This window comes from Pagrus pagrus (assembly GCF_965226575.1).
Source record: "Pagrus pagrus genome assembly, chromosome: 11".
Classification (NCBI taxonomy): Eukaryota; Metazoa; Chordata; class Actinopteri; order Spariformes; family Sparidae; genus Pagrus; species Pagrus pagrus.
The window spans coordinates 30,264,451-30,282,235 of record NC_140195.1 but is presented as its reverse complement, the minus strand read 5'-3'; the positions used below and the strand labels follow the sequence as shown (position 1 = coordinate 30,282,235).

The window sequence follows — 17,785 nt, the reverse complement described above, 5'->3', positions numbered from 1 at the left end:
GGTGCATACCTTGTCAGGGTAGAAGTCTTTGCCTGGTGGGTTGACGATCTCAGCCATAAAGGGAGAGTGTTGGATGTCTTCATTGTTGCAGAGCACATGCACGGCGTACTCCCCAGGCTCTGTGGGCCAGTAGCGCACATCACAGGATCCATCGCCCTTGTCGTCACATTCAATCTTAGCCTGAGACGGACCTTCCACTGAAAAACCTGACCAGGAAATAACAAACTTTAGTTAGAAAAACTTTAGTTAGAAAAACTTTGGATACTAACAACAGTATTTACTTCGGGAATCTTCTCCCGTGTTATCTGTTGTCTCTCTGACGTCCTCACCCAGTGTCCCGACGTTGTCTCCAACAGCCTCCACCACAAAGTCAGCAGATTTTCCAACAATGCCAGCCTCCAGCCCTGGACCCCAGGCCCTCACCTTCTGCTGGCCGGCCTCAGCACCAATCTTGACCTCAATAGGACTGTACGAGCAGAGTCATAATCACAATCACAGTCACAATGACAAGTCAATGTGGTTTCATTGGAGCATTTGTGCCCATTTGAGTGTTTACCTGCGGGGGATGTGCTGTCCGCCCCAGGTGATGGTGATGGTGTATGTTCCAGGTGTAGTGGGGTAATAATCAAAGCCAAACACACCATCCCCGAGATCTTTCCTTTTACAAGGTTCCTCAAGACCCTCTGCAAACAGAGGTTTCTTGTTAGAAGGCAACATTAACTGTATTATAAGCCCACCCAACACAGCTTTCAAGAGGCAACACAACAAGCTTTGACTTCAACATTTTATCAATAGCACAGTATTGTTGTGATGATTTTGGCCTCTATCAAAGGCAGAGTTAAGTCTCCAGCTACTTCAGTTGTTTAGCAGAATGCTGCAACTCTGTTTCACTGTGAAGCTCCAGAAATGTCTTGTGGACTATGAAACTTCACCTGAATTTCCATCAACATGGGGGGAGGAGATGATGACTGAGTTTTTACATTTCAGGTGAACTTACTCTGTAAACAAGACCAGGTCAGTACTTAGTAAATGGCTGGGCTGTGTTTGGTCAATGTGCTTCTGAGGATGTCAAGCTGTAAAGCTTTGTTTGCTCTTGATGCAGTATCCCCGGTGCGTGTGCGCCAACAGTGACATCATCATCACACCTCTTGTGTCGTGCATGTAGTCTCTTTAAATTGTCACACCATGTGGTCGTGCACCTCCCTATTTTTGAGACTAGGCACCCACTGCATGTCCAGGGCTTTTCACTGAAGGATGAATGATTTCATGTGATCTGTGTGTTATTTGGTTGTTTGTTAGTTAAAGGTGGTCTCTGTAGAAGATTTGTTGACTGACTTTATAAACCTTTACAAATCCCTAACAAACGGTTTATAAAGCATTTCATTGTTAACAGTCAAATAACTTTTAACTAAACTTGAATTAACTATAAATGTACCATTTATTAATGATGCTTAGCCATAAATCAACTAGCAACAGTAAACACATGACTGATTTAACTCACTGGGTCCCTTGATGGAGACTTTGAGCTCTCCGGTGCCGGCTCCTTTGGTGTAAACCTTAAAGTCTGCAGTCTCCTTCACCCTCAGGCCCTTTGGTTGCAGACCACGACCCTTTGCTCTGCAGAGGCTGGGGTTACATGCTGTGGAGAGACACACAATGAACGAGTAAGAAACAGACAGTGAGCAGCTCTCAGTATTCCCACTCCAACATAATGACCACATGTGAGTTCAGTGGTGGTTTCAGTGGGGAGAGGAGAAATGAGGTGCGGGGTGAATGATATGAGACCCAAACTATTTCCATTCCAACAGTATATCCATCATTTTCAAGAAGGGTGAAGGCTTAAGGGAAAACTTTCTGCTTTTCAATTTTAGTCCTTTCCAGCCCTCCTCCTACTCTGCACACCCATCCTGTGCCCCTTATCCATCTATCTTCTACCACAGAGGGAACTCAGACACCACAGTAAAGGAAGTAACACAGGAAGCGGCGTATCCTTCATATCTCTGGATTACAAGTGTATGAATTAGGAGCTGCTGAGTCACAGTTGGACGCCCTGCAGGGAGCAAAGGAAACCCCGCAGGAAAAGAGGCGCAAGATAATTTCAAGGGAGTGGACTACTTGGCTCTGTAAGAACAAGGATAATTGTATATTTCATTCTATTAAAATCTGTTTTAATGTGTATGGTATAGTAGAACCACTACGACAAATGGTATCAACAAAAAGGTCTGCCTGGCTCAGCAGCAATGTGATCAGAGAACTAAACCCAGAAAAACTGTCATGTTTAAGATCAATGGGAAATCTGAAAAACTTCTTCTCCAACAGACACTGATGGTTCAACATGTTTCTCACCTGTACTGTCTAATAAGGCACAAAGAGTCAATAGGTTATACCTCATGGTTTGATGAATGGTTGATAAATAACTGAATCACCTTATAAATGAGCCATGAGCCATTTAAAAGAAACTACTGCCAAATTGTATAAAATGGCAGACGATGAATCCCAAAATCCATTTATAAACAACTTCATAGCACTTACAAGTGCAGATCAATCAGTCAATCATTCAATGTTTGTTGTGAACACCAGTTCACAACAAACATTGTGAAACTTTCCAATGAGAGCAGGTCCAGCCCAAAGACTTCAACTCATTCAGATGATGATCAGACTCTTAATGAATTATGGACATTTTATCACTGCAGACTTTATTGTAAAGAGGCAAATTGTGATTTGTGATATTGGGCTATTGCAATGACCCATAAGCATTTGTCAGTTCTGCTGAGAGATCAGATCATTTCCATGTCAGAGTAAGGACTTTTTACTGCTTTTCTGCTAAGATTAAAACTGATCTTGAGTCCGTATAAATCGCTAATGGTGGCTAATGTTAGCCAATATTAGCCAACTTTAGAGAAATATCTGCATATCTGATTATCAAGTCAGTTCTGTGGATTTATGACGGTTATTCTCTTGTGTTACTGTCATAAAGGGTGCCTTAATAGATAGAAACCCTTTTCTTCATTATTTAGCATTCTGTGCTGTCTGACAATGACATGTTTTGTTTTAAGTTTTCAGAGAGGGCGAGGTAATCCCAATCCTACAACATATCTGTTGTTTTAATTATTAGAAAATATAAATCATTGGACCAAAAGCCACATTTTAGACAATACTGGTCATGCAAATACTGTTACTGTGTAAACTTTGTTGGTGATGATGTGATGCACTTTGTTGTTAAATGTCGGTCTATGATTGTAATTGTTGTAATGTTGTGGTTCGAATTCCTGAAATAATATTAAATTAAACTAATAGCTGACCAACTTAAGAAATGAGGCATCTGTTTCCTGGGCAACCACAAGCTACAGCTTAATGTCTGTATTCTTCCATCAGAATCTGACAACGTGTTTGCCGAGGTGTTGGTATCATGGAGATGTTGAGCCGGTTTGAGTTTAGAGCTCGACAGGCAGATGACACAGACTGCACATATAAAACAAGTCTACAGAGGGAAGTCAGTTCCAAGTCAAGATTTCACACAAGACACACACAGTAACGCACAACAATCTAATATCTACATGCACACACAACTAACACACTCATGCATACTGTTGGTACCCAAGAGAGATCCTAGGAAACAGGAAATGACAGCAGAAGGAAGGGGCCGTTCCAGAGAGAGGACAGACACCAGCGGGCCTCTATTAAAGAGAAGACGGGAAGGAGGACGGGGGAGAGAAGAGAGGACCCGGCATCCGGCAAAATGGCAGAAAAAAAGGACAGATAGCATTAGACACAAGTAAAGAAAAACAGCAAAGAGAGAGCACATCTCGCAGGATATACAGTGGATGTTGTTGCACCTAACAGTCACTGAGACTTCCATTTATGTCATTTTGGTCATTTGCAGGACAAACATTCAAGCACAGAATGTGTCACAGAATGACTTATAATCACGGCGTCTCAGTGATACTGCCATAGGACTAGAAGAGGCGAGCTGCTCACGAATCAAACCTGGAGCTCTTACCCTCTCCCACGGTGACCATGAAGGGGCTCTTGCTGATCTGACCCCCAGCGAAGGTGACGTAGATGGTGTGCTGGCCCTCCTGGGTGGGTTTGTAGGTGCAGCGGTAGCTACTGTTGCCCTTATCCTCGATGGTGCAAGTCACAGTGTTCTTCTTGCCAGCAGGGTCCATTATCATCACCTCCACCTCGCCAATGCCAGCACCTGAGAGGGACGGGAGGGAGATTCATAATATGACAATGATGATAGGAGTTAAAAGATGCAATAAAATATCCATGCAGATTTTCTTAGCTCAAAAACCTATTGACATTGAGATGAGGGAATGGGAAGTACAGAAATGCTAACTTTTTTTCTGGGTTTTAGGACCTGCAGCACTCATTAGCAACCCGTGCTGCAGTTGGCACTAATATTAGAAGAGTGGTACCGAGTCCAGCAATTCGAAACCAACCTTACACGTCATCCATGTTCTTACCTGCTGTGTAGACGTCAAAGTAGGTGGATTTGTTGGCGATGTTTCCTGATGGCTCGAGGCCTGGTCCCTGGGCCGTGGCCTTGCTCGAGTCTCCTTGAGCCATGCCGATCTCCACCTCGAAGGGGCTCTTAGAGATGTGCTGTCCTGCGAACAACACTGTCACCTTCAAAACAAAAAGGGGAGAGTGAAAATTGTGTCTGGAACTCTGAAGTCCTGCTTACAGTCTGCAGCTCTTTGAAAAGTCTTCAAAACAATGAATTCAGTTTCTTTTAAGCTAAATTATGAAATGTAATCATCTTAAAGTTTTAAACATTCTCTTTTGACTGCTGTAGGCAGTCATTTTATTAAAGTCATAAAATATACTTGTATGTGATCATGTCAGTGCGACGTGACACTAAAAGTGGGATGGTTTTGACAGTGGACTGTGCTGCAAATTGGCAGTTAAGTTATTAGGGATGCACAATATATATTGATTAATTAATATTATTAGCTATTTATCCTATCTTTGAAATTATAGCTGATGAATAGAGATGATAGTATGAAGCCAAGTTGCTTTAATGGACTTAAGAAGTGCAGTATTTACACGCTCGGCTACAGTAAGTGACGCATAGATAGGTATGCACCTTTACAGCTCCTTAAGGAAAAAGTTGTGTTAAAAGAGTTTTAACACGACAAAATGTACTAGAGCTGTGGAATATCAAATCATCCATCTTTGATCACTACATCTGAGCCTCTGACCCTCAGGTGTGAATTAACTACAGGTTGGAAACTTTTTAAAATACAGAAATGTGAAAATCCATATCGTGCATCCCTAAAATTCATAATTGATTCTTAAAACAAGTTCATTTGCATTGAAAAACATTCATGCATTCATTAATTCCTAACAAAAATATGTTTTGGAAGAGAAACAAACTTTAAGGAGTCACCTCTCTTTCCAAAGAGCGGAGCATCAGGTATCTTTCTTACATGATAAGTACTCTTGAAAATATCCAAAGTAACTGTCCCAAAGCTCTTAGGATAAATGTATAGGAGTAAAAGGTACACTTCCCTGTAAAGTAGTATGTAAAAGTATTTCAAAACTGCACTTAAGTACAACACATCAATTAATACTCTGTTACTTTCCAGTATCTTTGACCTATACACAGTCAACAGTCCACATGACCTTAGAGACTCATATCACAGTCTTCTGCATTAAAATAAGTGGACCTTACCTTGTGCATGCCCGTGACTTTAGGGATGTAGAAGACAGAGTAGGTACGGTTCTTATCATTGTTGGCTGTCACTTTAGCCTGCAGGAAGGTTTTAAAAAGTTAACAAACTGATGTACCATGATGACCAGAAAGATCAGAGACAGTATCTGACCAGGACTTTGTCTCACCTCCTCTCTGTGTCCTGCAGGGTCCTCCACGTAAACCAGCACCTCTCCCATTCCTGCACTGATGGTCTCGACAGTGAACACAGCCTTCTTCATCACAACGTTACCAACCGGCTCGACACCTTCAGGTAGGACAGAAGGGACAGCACATGAAAATGTCCTGACTAACACAGATGGGACTTAGTTTTCGGGTCTTTGGCTGTAAACATGCAAATGATCCAAACTGGTCCAGCTGCTCAGCTCAACACATCACAACTGCATTTGTTTCCTTGTTGAAGTCTAGCTGCACATGTGTGCGTATGTGTGTACCTGGCCCGTAGGCGCGGGCCTTCTTGGGGTTGAGTTTGGGTCGTAGAGGGGCACCAGGCTTCAGTTTAGCCTTGGGGAACTGGGACAGGTAGGTCATGACTGAATGCTCATCCACATTGGGGTCAACAATCTCCTCAGGGGTTATAACCTAAGAAAGAAAGAGAGATGATCCCCAGATGAAAGGGCAGTTTTTCCTTGTTAGCATTTTTGCTGCTGAAAGAGAAGAGAGGCTGCAGCCGTACAGCCTGAAGCAGTGCTTGCTCAGTTGCCATGGATACTATTACCCACAAAGATCAACTGAGGAGTGTTGTGATTTAGTGATCAAAACCACATACCAACCTCTTCCTGGGCTCAGAAAGTACCTGAGACAAATTAACATGCAATCCAGCACGCATACACTGATACAGACACACTTACTGTCTGATTGTGTAACCCACAAAGACAGCAGGGGACGGACACACAGACAGTTTCTTAACAACCCAGTACTGAGAGCGGAAACAGCAGCAACCACAGAGCCAACTGTCGGCATGCTATGCTGTTCCAGCTGCCTGCACTGTGCCAGTCATGCCAACACAATACTGTCAGACATCCACCAGAGCAACCCAACCAAGAACCAGCACAGTCAATCTACATTTGATGAATTCCATTTAAAATCTATTACAAAGTGAATGTGTCAGTCCAAAGGGAGGACAGGGGTACGGTGGTGTTGATTCTCTGGAGGATGTCCAAATGAACATACCGCAGGAGTTGTTGCAGCACTGCTTGTTAACTAGATTCTGTTCCGTTATTGAAAACTACTTCTTCTGTCAGTCCTCCAGTATGTCAACCAGCTGACCGTAAGGGATAAGTCTGCTGATATTCCATATTTTCCTTTTGTCAACAAATCCCATTACATTGATCAAAGTTACACACTAAATACAACACAACAACAACTGAAAATAGCCCAAACAAAGGCCCCATCTCCTCATTGAATAGACCCTTTAATTAGTTTATCCTGGTCGTGTCAGGTAAAACTGTAGGTTAACTGAGGTGAAGTTAACAAGGTCAAAATGTATAATTTGCATGCTCATTGCTAATAGTAGCAGCCATAAGCTTTTCCTCCGACCAAGTAAGGCTGTGGCAGAAGTCCCCAGTGTGTTGCTTATAAATTCAACTTTTCATCTGTGAGGAACAATGTTATTTCTGCCTCATTGTAAGGGGACTGATTTTACCTGTGGGATGCCCAGCCAGTCGTCAGCTTGCTGCATGGCCTCGCGGGCGTTGTCCACTGGTTTGGTCTGATCCCACTGGTCCCAGTCAGGACACAGACCTGCAGGAAAGACACGAGGCGAGCTGGATTTACTACAGGAAACTCATTTACTCATTAATAATGGATACTATAGTGTAAATGTGAAAACCTTTATATTTTTAACTTGACCAGGCAGGTAAACACAGTGAACACAGTAATATCCACATTTAGATAATATTCTGTATCGGTTGGGAGCCAGGGAGTGAAGTGCTGTCAGTATAAAACAGAGAAATAGTATTTCTGTTGGATTTGTTGTGAACTTCACTACACAAGAAACAGAGCTTCTTGTGTTACAGCCAATCTGTCTAATTCTGGCTGATGTGTTGACTCACTAGTGCCTTGGCGATGTCCAACAGATAAAAGGAGAATGCACAATATTCCTAATCTTTATTTGAAGGTGAATCTGCAGCAGTAATCAGGTTTGGTCTCCTACATCTGTCTCTGTGGTCTGATAAGATGGCCCGCGGATCAGTCCATTTGATAATATGGTGTTTCTTCATTATCACACCAGCAGATCCTAGAAGATTGTGTCAGCATTTTTTATTAACTTGTTCATAACTGTCTCCCAAGTCTCTAGGTTGTTATTTTATTTTTTGGACAGTGTTGGAAGTCTGGAGGAAAAATGAAAGCTTCTGTTGAATCCTTATCCTTCCCCAGCTCCAGGCTGCTGGTGATCCACAGGTATGTCAAACATCCTGAGCATGTAAACAGAAACCTCCTCAATGCCTCACTTTCCTTCACCTACATCCCTCCTCCCCTCCATCTTCTTATCTCCCACCATGCTGTCCTCCTCTCTCCCCACTTTCCTCATTTAACAGCACCAGAATGGAAAGTTTCACTATATATTTAAATATCACTGAAACAGCTACAAGGGGAGGTGTCAGGTGATGCTCACTGAGCTTTTATCCTGCTGTGTCAAATGTCTCCAGTTCCCAGCACTTGGCTGGTGTTCATTTCAGCCCCCCGCTGTGGGGGGCTGAAATGAAGTCCCTCCCGGAGACACAGATGTTCACACACGCACGCGCACACACACACCTGGAGCACAGCTGTCGACCAGGGCACCCAGGGCCCGGCCACTCTGCCAGTCCCGGCTGAAGTTGGTGATAGGAAGCTCGGGCAGTTTGTTCTGGATCCATCCCAGCAGCCTCTGCTTAGGCGTCTTCTGCTTGCCGTCATCCCCCTCCTCGTCCTCATCCCACATGGGCATGGAGATGGAGTAGTGCAGGATCAAGGTCCAGATCAGACCCAGGATCAGCTTCAGGTTCCCATCCACGATTGCTTTCGAGTCTGGAGTCCAGAGGAAGAGAGAGATATGATGTCATGTCAACATGCTTAAAACATTCACACAGACCTGAAAAACTGGCATCCACGTCATAGTGGACAGACAGATCATTATTATTCAGAAGTGTGGTTGTACAATAAAAGAAAGGAGACCGATGCATCAAAAAGGTGGAAGGTCATTTGAAAATGTCCAAATTTGCATTCTCCAAATCCACAATTTGATTTGATTCAAAAACATGACTGCTATCCTAATTAGCCGGTCATCTTTGGTCACAAGTCAAGATTTTGGAACCATTATTAGGGTCCTGCCAGAGGATCTCAAGCAGGGATCAGGGATCAGCGTCATCAGGAGTTAGCAAGTCACAGAAGTCACAGAACTGTTAATAAAAAGAAGTAACGCCCAGGTAATCAGGAGAAAGAGTATCATGATGTGTTGAGGGAATTTCCCAGATGAATCATATTGCAAGAATTATATAAATGTTCACAGGGGAACATCTGAGCAGAAGTGTGAACAGCTGTATTTCCAAGGACCTCCTGTTGTTATTTTAGAACTGCCACCATCCTCCACACAAATGTGCGTGTGTAACACACACACACACACTAACATATTTGGCTGTTCTGAATGCATCTGAGGCATTTGTCTGTGTTCAGACAGATCAACACACTCTGCTGCAGCCAGAAGCTCGCCTGGGCATGAGGAAGAGAACCACATACACAAACACAAACATACACACCGCCCAACTCATACACACAGTGTTGCACAAGATGCAGTCGATCAGGAGGGAGGATTGCTCAGGTCCAGTCTTGAGGACAGGGAGGAGCCGTGTGTTTGTGCTGATGGCTATCAAGGGTGTGTATCAGGGGCCTGAATGGCTCAATCCAGGGTTGCTGAAGAGTTGAAGTTCTGGGTTTGTTAATAGGGACATATGTGTGAATCCCACTTCTGACAACAGCTGTTACCAGTTGGCAGTTTCTCTGTGATTTCAGACTTTGGGACACTCTGATAAGGGCTGCAGAAAGCATGAAACCAGAGAGAATGAGGCTGAAAAACAAAATAAAAAAACATCTTTGGACAGGAGAGCTTGAAGCTATTCTGATTCCAGTGCTGCTCACATTGTTGTCAATGTAAATGTAATAGTAATTGTTGGTCGCAGCAGCTCAACCTCAACAATGAGGTTTTTTTTCAGAGGTGTTTTTGCATCAGAGTGCTGGGGCTGCAGTTGGGGGGTTGGGCTACTGAAATGGCTGAATAGTTAAGGCCGGCAGCAGGAGGGTCTGAAAACTGCTGCAAGAGTGTAAGGATAGCTGGAGGGGGGTGGAATTTCATGCATGATGCAGACGAGGAGCTGAGCAGCAAAACTAAGGCTGTGAAGACATGTATATAAGCATTTCTAAAGTTGCATGTGTTACATCAGATGACTTTAAATTAGTGAGTTCTGCCAGTTCGACATGCAGAATTACATCTGTGCTCACAAGCTGCCAACCTTATGATACACGCGTGTGAGCTGCTCTCAGTGGAAAAATACACCCTCCATGGTGATTAAGCGCAGCAGGGTCAGACGGCAGGGCCTGTTTGGATGACCCATCACCATGGGAATTTAGTTGGATTGGTACAGGGCCGCTCAGTCCACTCAGGAATGACAGAAAGAGGAAGAACAGGCACCAAAAAGCAGGAGACATGAGAGACATGAAGAGTCGGTGTAATGAAAAGACGGGAAGAGAAACGTTGCCTAAAGACAGAGATAAAAGCGTCAGCTGTGAAGTGTTATTTGGACTGTAGAATGATGTGAATGGGTGCATGCATGTGTACCACATGCTGCTACTTGCAGCAGGAATGCAGGTAGAGGTGTGTCACATAGTGGCTTGTCAGCTGCTACAGCACACACACACTCAAACAGGACCACAACATGAAAGGACCACAGAGAGTGTTCATCTAATGGTAAACTTTCACTTTGTCTTGGTTTTGGCTTAGCTTGTGAGTCTGCTGGATTCGCAAGATCTCCTGATAATGTGAATCCATCTGTCCACGCTTCAGGCTGTGTGCCTGTGTCTGAACACACAGTGGTTCAAACAGTCAGAAAGTCCTAGGAGCACCTTCGGGCAGCTACGGGCGTGTAGATGTGACGACCAGCGAGAGTTAGTTGAAAACAACAATGGCCGCCCCTCAAGATATAAGCATAGCTGCTTTGACGGTTGGGCACTTTGTGTGCATGACATGAAAATTAAAGCATGGCGAGGTAATGTTTTCTAGTTGTGGTCATGTAAGATGAATAACTGTAACATGACGATTTAGTACTGTTTACATTACACACCTACGGTACATGTAATCTTACAGCTAACTGATTCCATGGCTCAGTGATAGTAATTTTGTTGAATGGCTGAAGTTATTAACATTCCTGAGTTATGTTGTGTCTACATAAAAATAAGCCAACAGCAAGATATAGCAACATAAAATGTTATGCTATAACTAGGTTGTAAACAGTATAATCCACCATCACTTCTCACAATGTATTGCCATCCAGCGTGCATCATCTCAGATTGAACAGCAGACGAGCCTGTGTATGTGCTGCTCTTTGATTCATGCCTCTCAAACACAAAGCCACTAAACATGCAAGGAATCTGCCAGCATTCCCGACAGACCACAGCACACAGAGCCTGACGGAGCCCATATACGGACACACACTGCCGCAGACTCCCCCTCTGCCTGCTGACTCATACCCATGTACATGTGTGTGTGTGTGTGTGTGAGAGAGTGAGTGAGAGTGAGTGAGAGTGAGTGATAGAGAGAGAGAGAGAGAGAGAGAGAACAGAGCGGGAGGCTATCATATGGAGAGTGTGCGTGTCTGTGGTCGATGCTCTTTTTGCCCCAAAAACTCCCATGATTCATCCATTTGGCTCGTTGCTGCACCCCCCCCAGTGACATCGCTATGACATCATCGCAAACCCTGACCCACAGCCTGACCTGATCCCACATCTCGGGTAGGGAGGGGGAGGTGGCGGCACAGAGAAGAGCAACAGCAGGAGGAGAGGCTCTGCACAATATTCAGGTTGTACTGCAACATCTGGAGAAGATTAGTCCTAAAATCTTGGAAGGCGAAGAATAGTCCTGAGGTCTCTCCCTACCCTGTCCATTGCTCACAGTATCCTTTACGTTACATGCCTAAATTCATATATATAAAATATGATAATAGAATGCAAAACATTGCAGGACCGTCAGGACAACAATCTATCGACCATTATATGATCCTGCTTGTGTTACCGGGTCTTTACCGCTTGAGATTGAGATCAACAACTAGAGTGGACTGGACTGCTACTTTTAGACCTCATTTTTCAATTTCCACTTAAGGAAAAACCTTTGAGATGATTTGTTTTGAATGATCATAATATCTTTACCTGATTTCAAACAGGTTTCCGTACACATCGTAGCCTGAAACTGGCCTCATTAAAGCTTCTATTGGACTGCCTTGAAAAGTGGGTTTACAGTAGGGATAATGCACCAGACTAGTTAAAATCTTCTTTTATTTATCAAACAGAATTTTTCAGTGATGGCTCCTCTTCTGTGACCCCTCTGACCTGTGGTGTTCCCCAAGGCTCCATTCTTGGCCTCTTGTTGTTCTGTGCAATGATGCTGCTATTGTGACATATTATGCATAAGCATAAAATTCAGTATAACAGTTTTGCAAATGATATGTAACATTTATGTCCCAGCAACGTAGGCTATTTTCATCAATGAGAAGCCCTAGTCTGTCAGAAATAAAGTGCTGAATGTCCCAAACATTTCTCCAGCTACATGAAAAGAAATGTGAAATCAGTCCAGCTTTAAAAGTGAGGTCTTGGCCCTCTGTCTACAAACGCCAAACCTGCAGCTAAAAACTGGGTGTAACATCTGACAATGGCCCTACATAAGTTCCAAATGTAGTTGATTATTATTTTTTTACAAATTGATTGTATTCGACATTAAATCAAATTTCTTTCTCACACCTTCAGCTTTTAAGAAATACTAGAGGACAAGATCTAATCAGCCCTACCTTAACCTCTCTTCACTGGTAACTGGTCACTTTTGCAGTAGACTTTACTGATTACCTTTAAAGCACTTCAAGGTTTCTCTCCCAGTTATATTGCAGAATTGCTCACCCCCTATAAACCACAGTGCAGTCTCAGATCCTCTGCTGGCTGTTCGCAAGACCTGGCTCAGTACTGAAGGTGACAGTCAGTGACATCTTTTAAAATCACTTTTGAAAAGAATATTTAAAATACTTTTTATTGCTAATGTCATTTGCAACATGTCCTTTATGTTTTATTATCATTGTTGTGTTTTTTATCTTTATTGTTGGGTATGTTGTTCCATTTAAGTTTTGTTATTTTACTTGTCTGATTGTATTTGTCCTAATCCTGAAATGTTCAACCACTTAAAGCAACTTCACTTTGTTTTCTAAATTGCCTCAAATAATGCATGTGTATTTGTAATCATATCCTGACATGTCCCCTAAACTATATTTGATGACTTACATTATATTATTATTATTATATTATATGACTTATATATAGCAAAGTGTAATTACAAATGTCTGGAATTGTTCATTGTAGTGTTCATTTAGTAATTGGAACGCATTACACTGCTTGACTGGACACACACACACACACACACACACACACACACACACACACACACACACACACACACACACACACACACACACACACACACACACACACACACACACACACACACACGGAAAAGGGGGAGTGGTTGGAGTGACCAAAAGACAGACAGAACACACTGAGGAAATGTCACACATTCCACACTGCTCTTATTATGTGTGCACGAAAAAAAAAAAAAAAAAACAGAAGAATGTACACAACATTTGCTTATTATGTTACAACGCTGACATGAATTCAGCTCACACCCTTAAACATCCCAGAGCTGAAAATCTATGACCTGGAGCCCTCTCTCCTCCCTCCTCCCTCCTCTAACTCCATGCAACAAGCCACAGTGGAGCTACTACACTTCCTCCTCTTCCTTTCTACTCCTTCCAGTCATCCTCCCTCCCTCTGCTCTCCCTCTCTTCACTCCCTCCACTGGAAAAAGTTCCTCCTGGTTTTTTAGCCATAAAAGGGCAGAAGCAAACTGGATCCTGGCAGCCCTCCAATTCCCTGGGCTCTGGTTACAGGCAGAGGGAGGTGGGAGGAGGGAGGACAGGACAGCGAGAGGGAAGGGAGGCAGGACAGGAAGTTGAGGGCCAAGAAAGAAAAGAGAAAAAAAGGCAAGGAAAAGTGCTGTGTGATACATTTTTAAAGCCCGCACTGACAACAGCACCCGCTGAGGATGGGCCGAGATATGTTCATTTGGGGAGAGGAGACCAGATAGACAAAACTATGAGAAGAATGAGGTTACAAGGGATAGGCAGAGGAAGAAAAATGAAAAACATGGGAAAACAGGGAGCGGCAAGAAGGAACAGACTCAGACATAGACTGGTGGGGTGAGAGGGGGACACTGGCACCGCATTAAAATGGTGAATGAGGGGGTTTAATAAATACCACGCAGCTTTAATCAACGGTTTGCTTCCTGGAAACATCTGAACTACAATCAACCATAAGAGCACAGTTTGGGTTTCCAAGTAATTGATAGTTCTTGGCCTGGGAGAAATGATTCAGGTCTGGAAAAACAGATCACCTCCAGACGCTTTTCTGACACTGGAACCCAGTCTGTCTGATTGTAGGTAAAATCATGTAATATCATGACAATAAGCAAAGCGTAAAACAAACTGTGATCTTTGACTGCACTTTTCTTTGGTTTGATTTTCAACATTTAAAATAAGCTGTTACAATAACACCATAAGGTGTCAGTGTAGTTTATATGTCAGAGGCCAGTTTATTGGAATATCTCACTTAACAACTGCAGGCTTTTGCCAGTTAGTTAAAGAATATGCTGCTTTATAATCAGCTTGTTCAGTCTGAACATGAGGCATGGGCTGTTAGGGCACGTTTCCAACTCTGATGTAATGCAACAGCCTGAATACCACTGAGCTGAATGGGAATGCACACTCTGCTAATCCTCAGTATCCCATTAAACAGTCCCCCTTCACCTGCACATACAGGAAGCTACGCTAATGATAATGAGCTGGCAGGAAGTGATCCATTTTGACGTCACCGAGTGGCTGAACTCTCCGTTATCTCACCCCAAACTCATGCACTTTCATTTTGTTTATCTGAAAACATGAGATTCAATTTGATGCTGTAGCCTGTGATATCACTGACACACACAGTCTCTCAGCCATGACTAACAATATTTTTTGTGTCCATGTGATGTAGTGACTTGATCTGACGGGTATTTGTTAATTCATTCACCATTTCATAGATTGTGCTCAACAAGCCAAAGAGGTGAGATGCAGTCAGTCTTGGGATTTGTATTCAGTGTCTGAGTGTCGATGTTGCTGGGCAGGGGCTGTGACACATTGATGTTCTGTATCTTCAATCTGTGTGTGTGACCATTTTAAACAAAAACATGTACAAGTGAAAATCATGTCCATGTGCAGATGTGAATGAGTCTCTCCCACCCACTCACACTGACACCCAACACCTCACCCCACACACAGGAGAAAAAATGTATCCTTGGAATTGTCTGATTATTCAGCCGTTTCTCTTAATCGACACATTTCCTGTTCGTCTCACAAACCAGTCTCCTCATACTGTAGGTGTCTCAGCACAGTGGACTGGGTTACACCAACTTGTCTTGACTAAGCCTGGTCCAAACTGCTAAGTTAATCTAAGTTCAGGCCAGTGTTAAGAACAGGCGTTTCAAACAAAAAAAAGAAGACAATTTCATGAACATTGCTACAAGAAAATTAACAGAGCTGTATAGCCAGCAAAAACATGCTGGCTGCCAAACAGCCCAATGTAATAACAAATTCCCATTTTTTTGATTTTGTGAATTCTTGAGTAAATGGAAACTTTATAAATAACACAGCCTAAATTTTGACTTTATGCTTGCTCCTGACGAGGTGCAAGATTTACACCTGGTCTTAGTGAGAAGAGGGTTTAAGCCCAGTCAGTTAACAGTCAGGTCGGACTCAGAACGCAAATTTACGACCGACTTAGCTTAAGACCAGGAGTAAGCCCTGTTGGTGCAACTGGGCCCTGACAAGATAATTCTTCATAGCAACACTATGTCACTTTATGTTTATGATTTAGGAGGACCAGCTGACAAGACCTTCTGGGTTTCTTGGCTCTTCTTCCACATTTCTTTTTGAAGTAATTGTTTTTTTTAACTTCCATCATTATTTACTATATGTATTCTGGTTCTTTTCACTGGTCTTGTTTGTATTTTTTTCTTATGTGCAATATGTGCTTATATGAAAAGAAAGAAAGATAGAAAGAAGGGTCAGGTAAGACTGAAGCATCAAAATGTCTGAGTGTACTGAAATGACACGAGTGTGATTTATTGCATAGGAATTAACTTTTTCAGTTCTAGGCGGAAGGATCTAATATTATTTCATCTCATGGTCTCACTTTAAACAAACTCAGATGAGCAGCACATGTAGTAAGAGCTAGTTCTACAGCAGCACATGCTATAAGCACGTTTATCTTCTTCTTGTATCAGTAATATAGAACACATTTCATTATTATGTAACAGTGTAACAGGAGGAGACAGCAGTTGTTGCCACACAGGCATCTGTCTCAACCTGCATGTCTTTGCTCCCAGGCAAAGACAGGTACAGAGTTACACCACAGCTCTGTTTGTTTCACATCCTGCCTGCCTGGATGACGGGAAGAGATTGGCATAATTGCTGCCATCTTACTGTTTCGCCAAACTCCACACAGGCTCAGTCAAGTCCAGATAAAGACATTTGATGAAGGGTTTTAAAATGTGGGCTACTGACAGACTGGAGCAAAGATGCTGCGGACCAGAAGCTGCCAAAAGACTGAACGTCTGCACAGAGAGCACATTTTAGATTGATAAAACAGTCATCAAGACAGACAGACAGACAGACAGACAGACAGACACACACACACACACACACACGATGAAGCCAAGTGAATTGATTGAGCTTGTTCAAACATGGGTGTGATGAGCACAGCAGAATATGCACATCAGCTGTGTCTACAAATGAACAACAATAACATCCTCACAGATCTCAAGACTTAAAGATCGCATACATTTAAAAATGTCTGACAATCACAGCAAACTCAGTCACACTACATTGTGAGCCTGTTTGATCAGTGCTGTAGTACATCAGTGTCTCTCCCCTCATTTACTCCTCTGCCTGCTAGATGGCAGTCTTGCCGGCCTTTAACAGCATTCCTAACTCAATACATGTGAGCTGCCTGTGGATTTATCAGTAATCATGTGTCTGCTGCCAGTGCCAGATCATGTGGGATTTTGTCAAAACTACAAAAAGAGAGATTACCTGTTGGGTTGAAACCTCATTAAACTGCAGTTCTTGCTGGGAATGTAAGGAGAGTGCCACTGTGGCTGGATGCACTGCAGGGTAGAGCTGAGTTTGTTAACTGTTGACATTCTCTGACTCCACAGTCTGATGAAAGATCCAACATGGTAACTACAGTGGATCCATTTTCAAGTACTAACCCTTCTCTCAGTGATGCCAATGAGGCATGTGAGGGCACAGTGGTTAAAGCTGGTTGAGCAGACCACAGAAAGTCAGTCGAGTGTAGTGTGTAATGAGTATGTTATTTGAGGAGTCAATTGACAGAAAATTAATCGCCAACTAAATTGATATTCAATTATCATTTTAAAAAATAGTTTAACATTTTGAGTAACTTTATTATTTATACTTTATTATTTATTATTTATACTTCTTGCCAAGAGATAGACGAGAAGCCTGATACCACTCTCATGTCTGTGCATTATGAAGCTATGTTGTATCTGATATCGCCAGTGATATTGTTAGTGTTGTTCTTATCATCATTCATGTTGTTTAGGACCATCAATGCAACTGACCAATTACATTGTTTTGATGCCATAGCTTTGCAACTCATGTTGGTGTTGTTCCTGGAACATCAGAATTAATGTTGCTCCAGGACCATCATTGCAAATTACAAAAG

At 42.7% G+C, this 17,785-nt stretch overlaps 1 protein-coding gene across 4 annotated transcripts in view; it reads right to left on the bottom strand.

The window, feature by feature from the left end:
• flna (filamin A, alpha (actin binding protein 280)) overlaps positions 1 to 17,785 on the bottom strand; it is a 52,977-nt gene that overhangs the window by 21,783 nt on the left and 13,409 nt on the right. For all 4 annotated transcript variants that reach the window (XM_084367436.1, XM_084367438.1, XM_084367437.1 and 1 more), the window contains exons 3-13: positions 8,477 to 8,728; positions 7,365 to 7,462; positions 6,154 to 6,301; positions 5,848 to 5,966; positions 5,681 to 5,758; positions 4,470 to 4,632; positions 4,001 to 4,201; positions 1,502 to 1,639; positions 557 to 683; positions 330 to 466; positions 10 to 206 (exon numbers count right to left, since the gene is read on the bottom strand). In XM_084367436.1, coding sequence (XP_084223562.1) covers positions 10 to 206; positions 330 to 466; positions 557 to 683; positions 1,502 to 1,639; positions 4,001 to 4,201; positions 4,470 to 4,632; positions 5,681 to 5,758; positions 5,848 to 5,966; positions 6,154 to 6,301; positions 7,365 to 7,462; positions 8,477 to 8,728 — 1,658 coding nt within the window. The remainder of the gene's footprint in view (positions 1 to 9; positions 207 to 329; positions 467 to 556; positions 684 to 1,501; positions 1,640 to 4,000; positions 4,202 to 4,469; positions 4,633 to 5,680; positions 5,759 to 5,847; positions 5,967 to 6,153; positions 6,302 to 7,364; positions 7,463 to 8,476; positions 8,729 to 17,785) is intronic.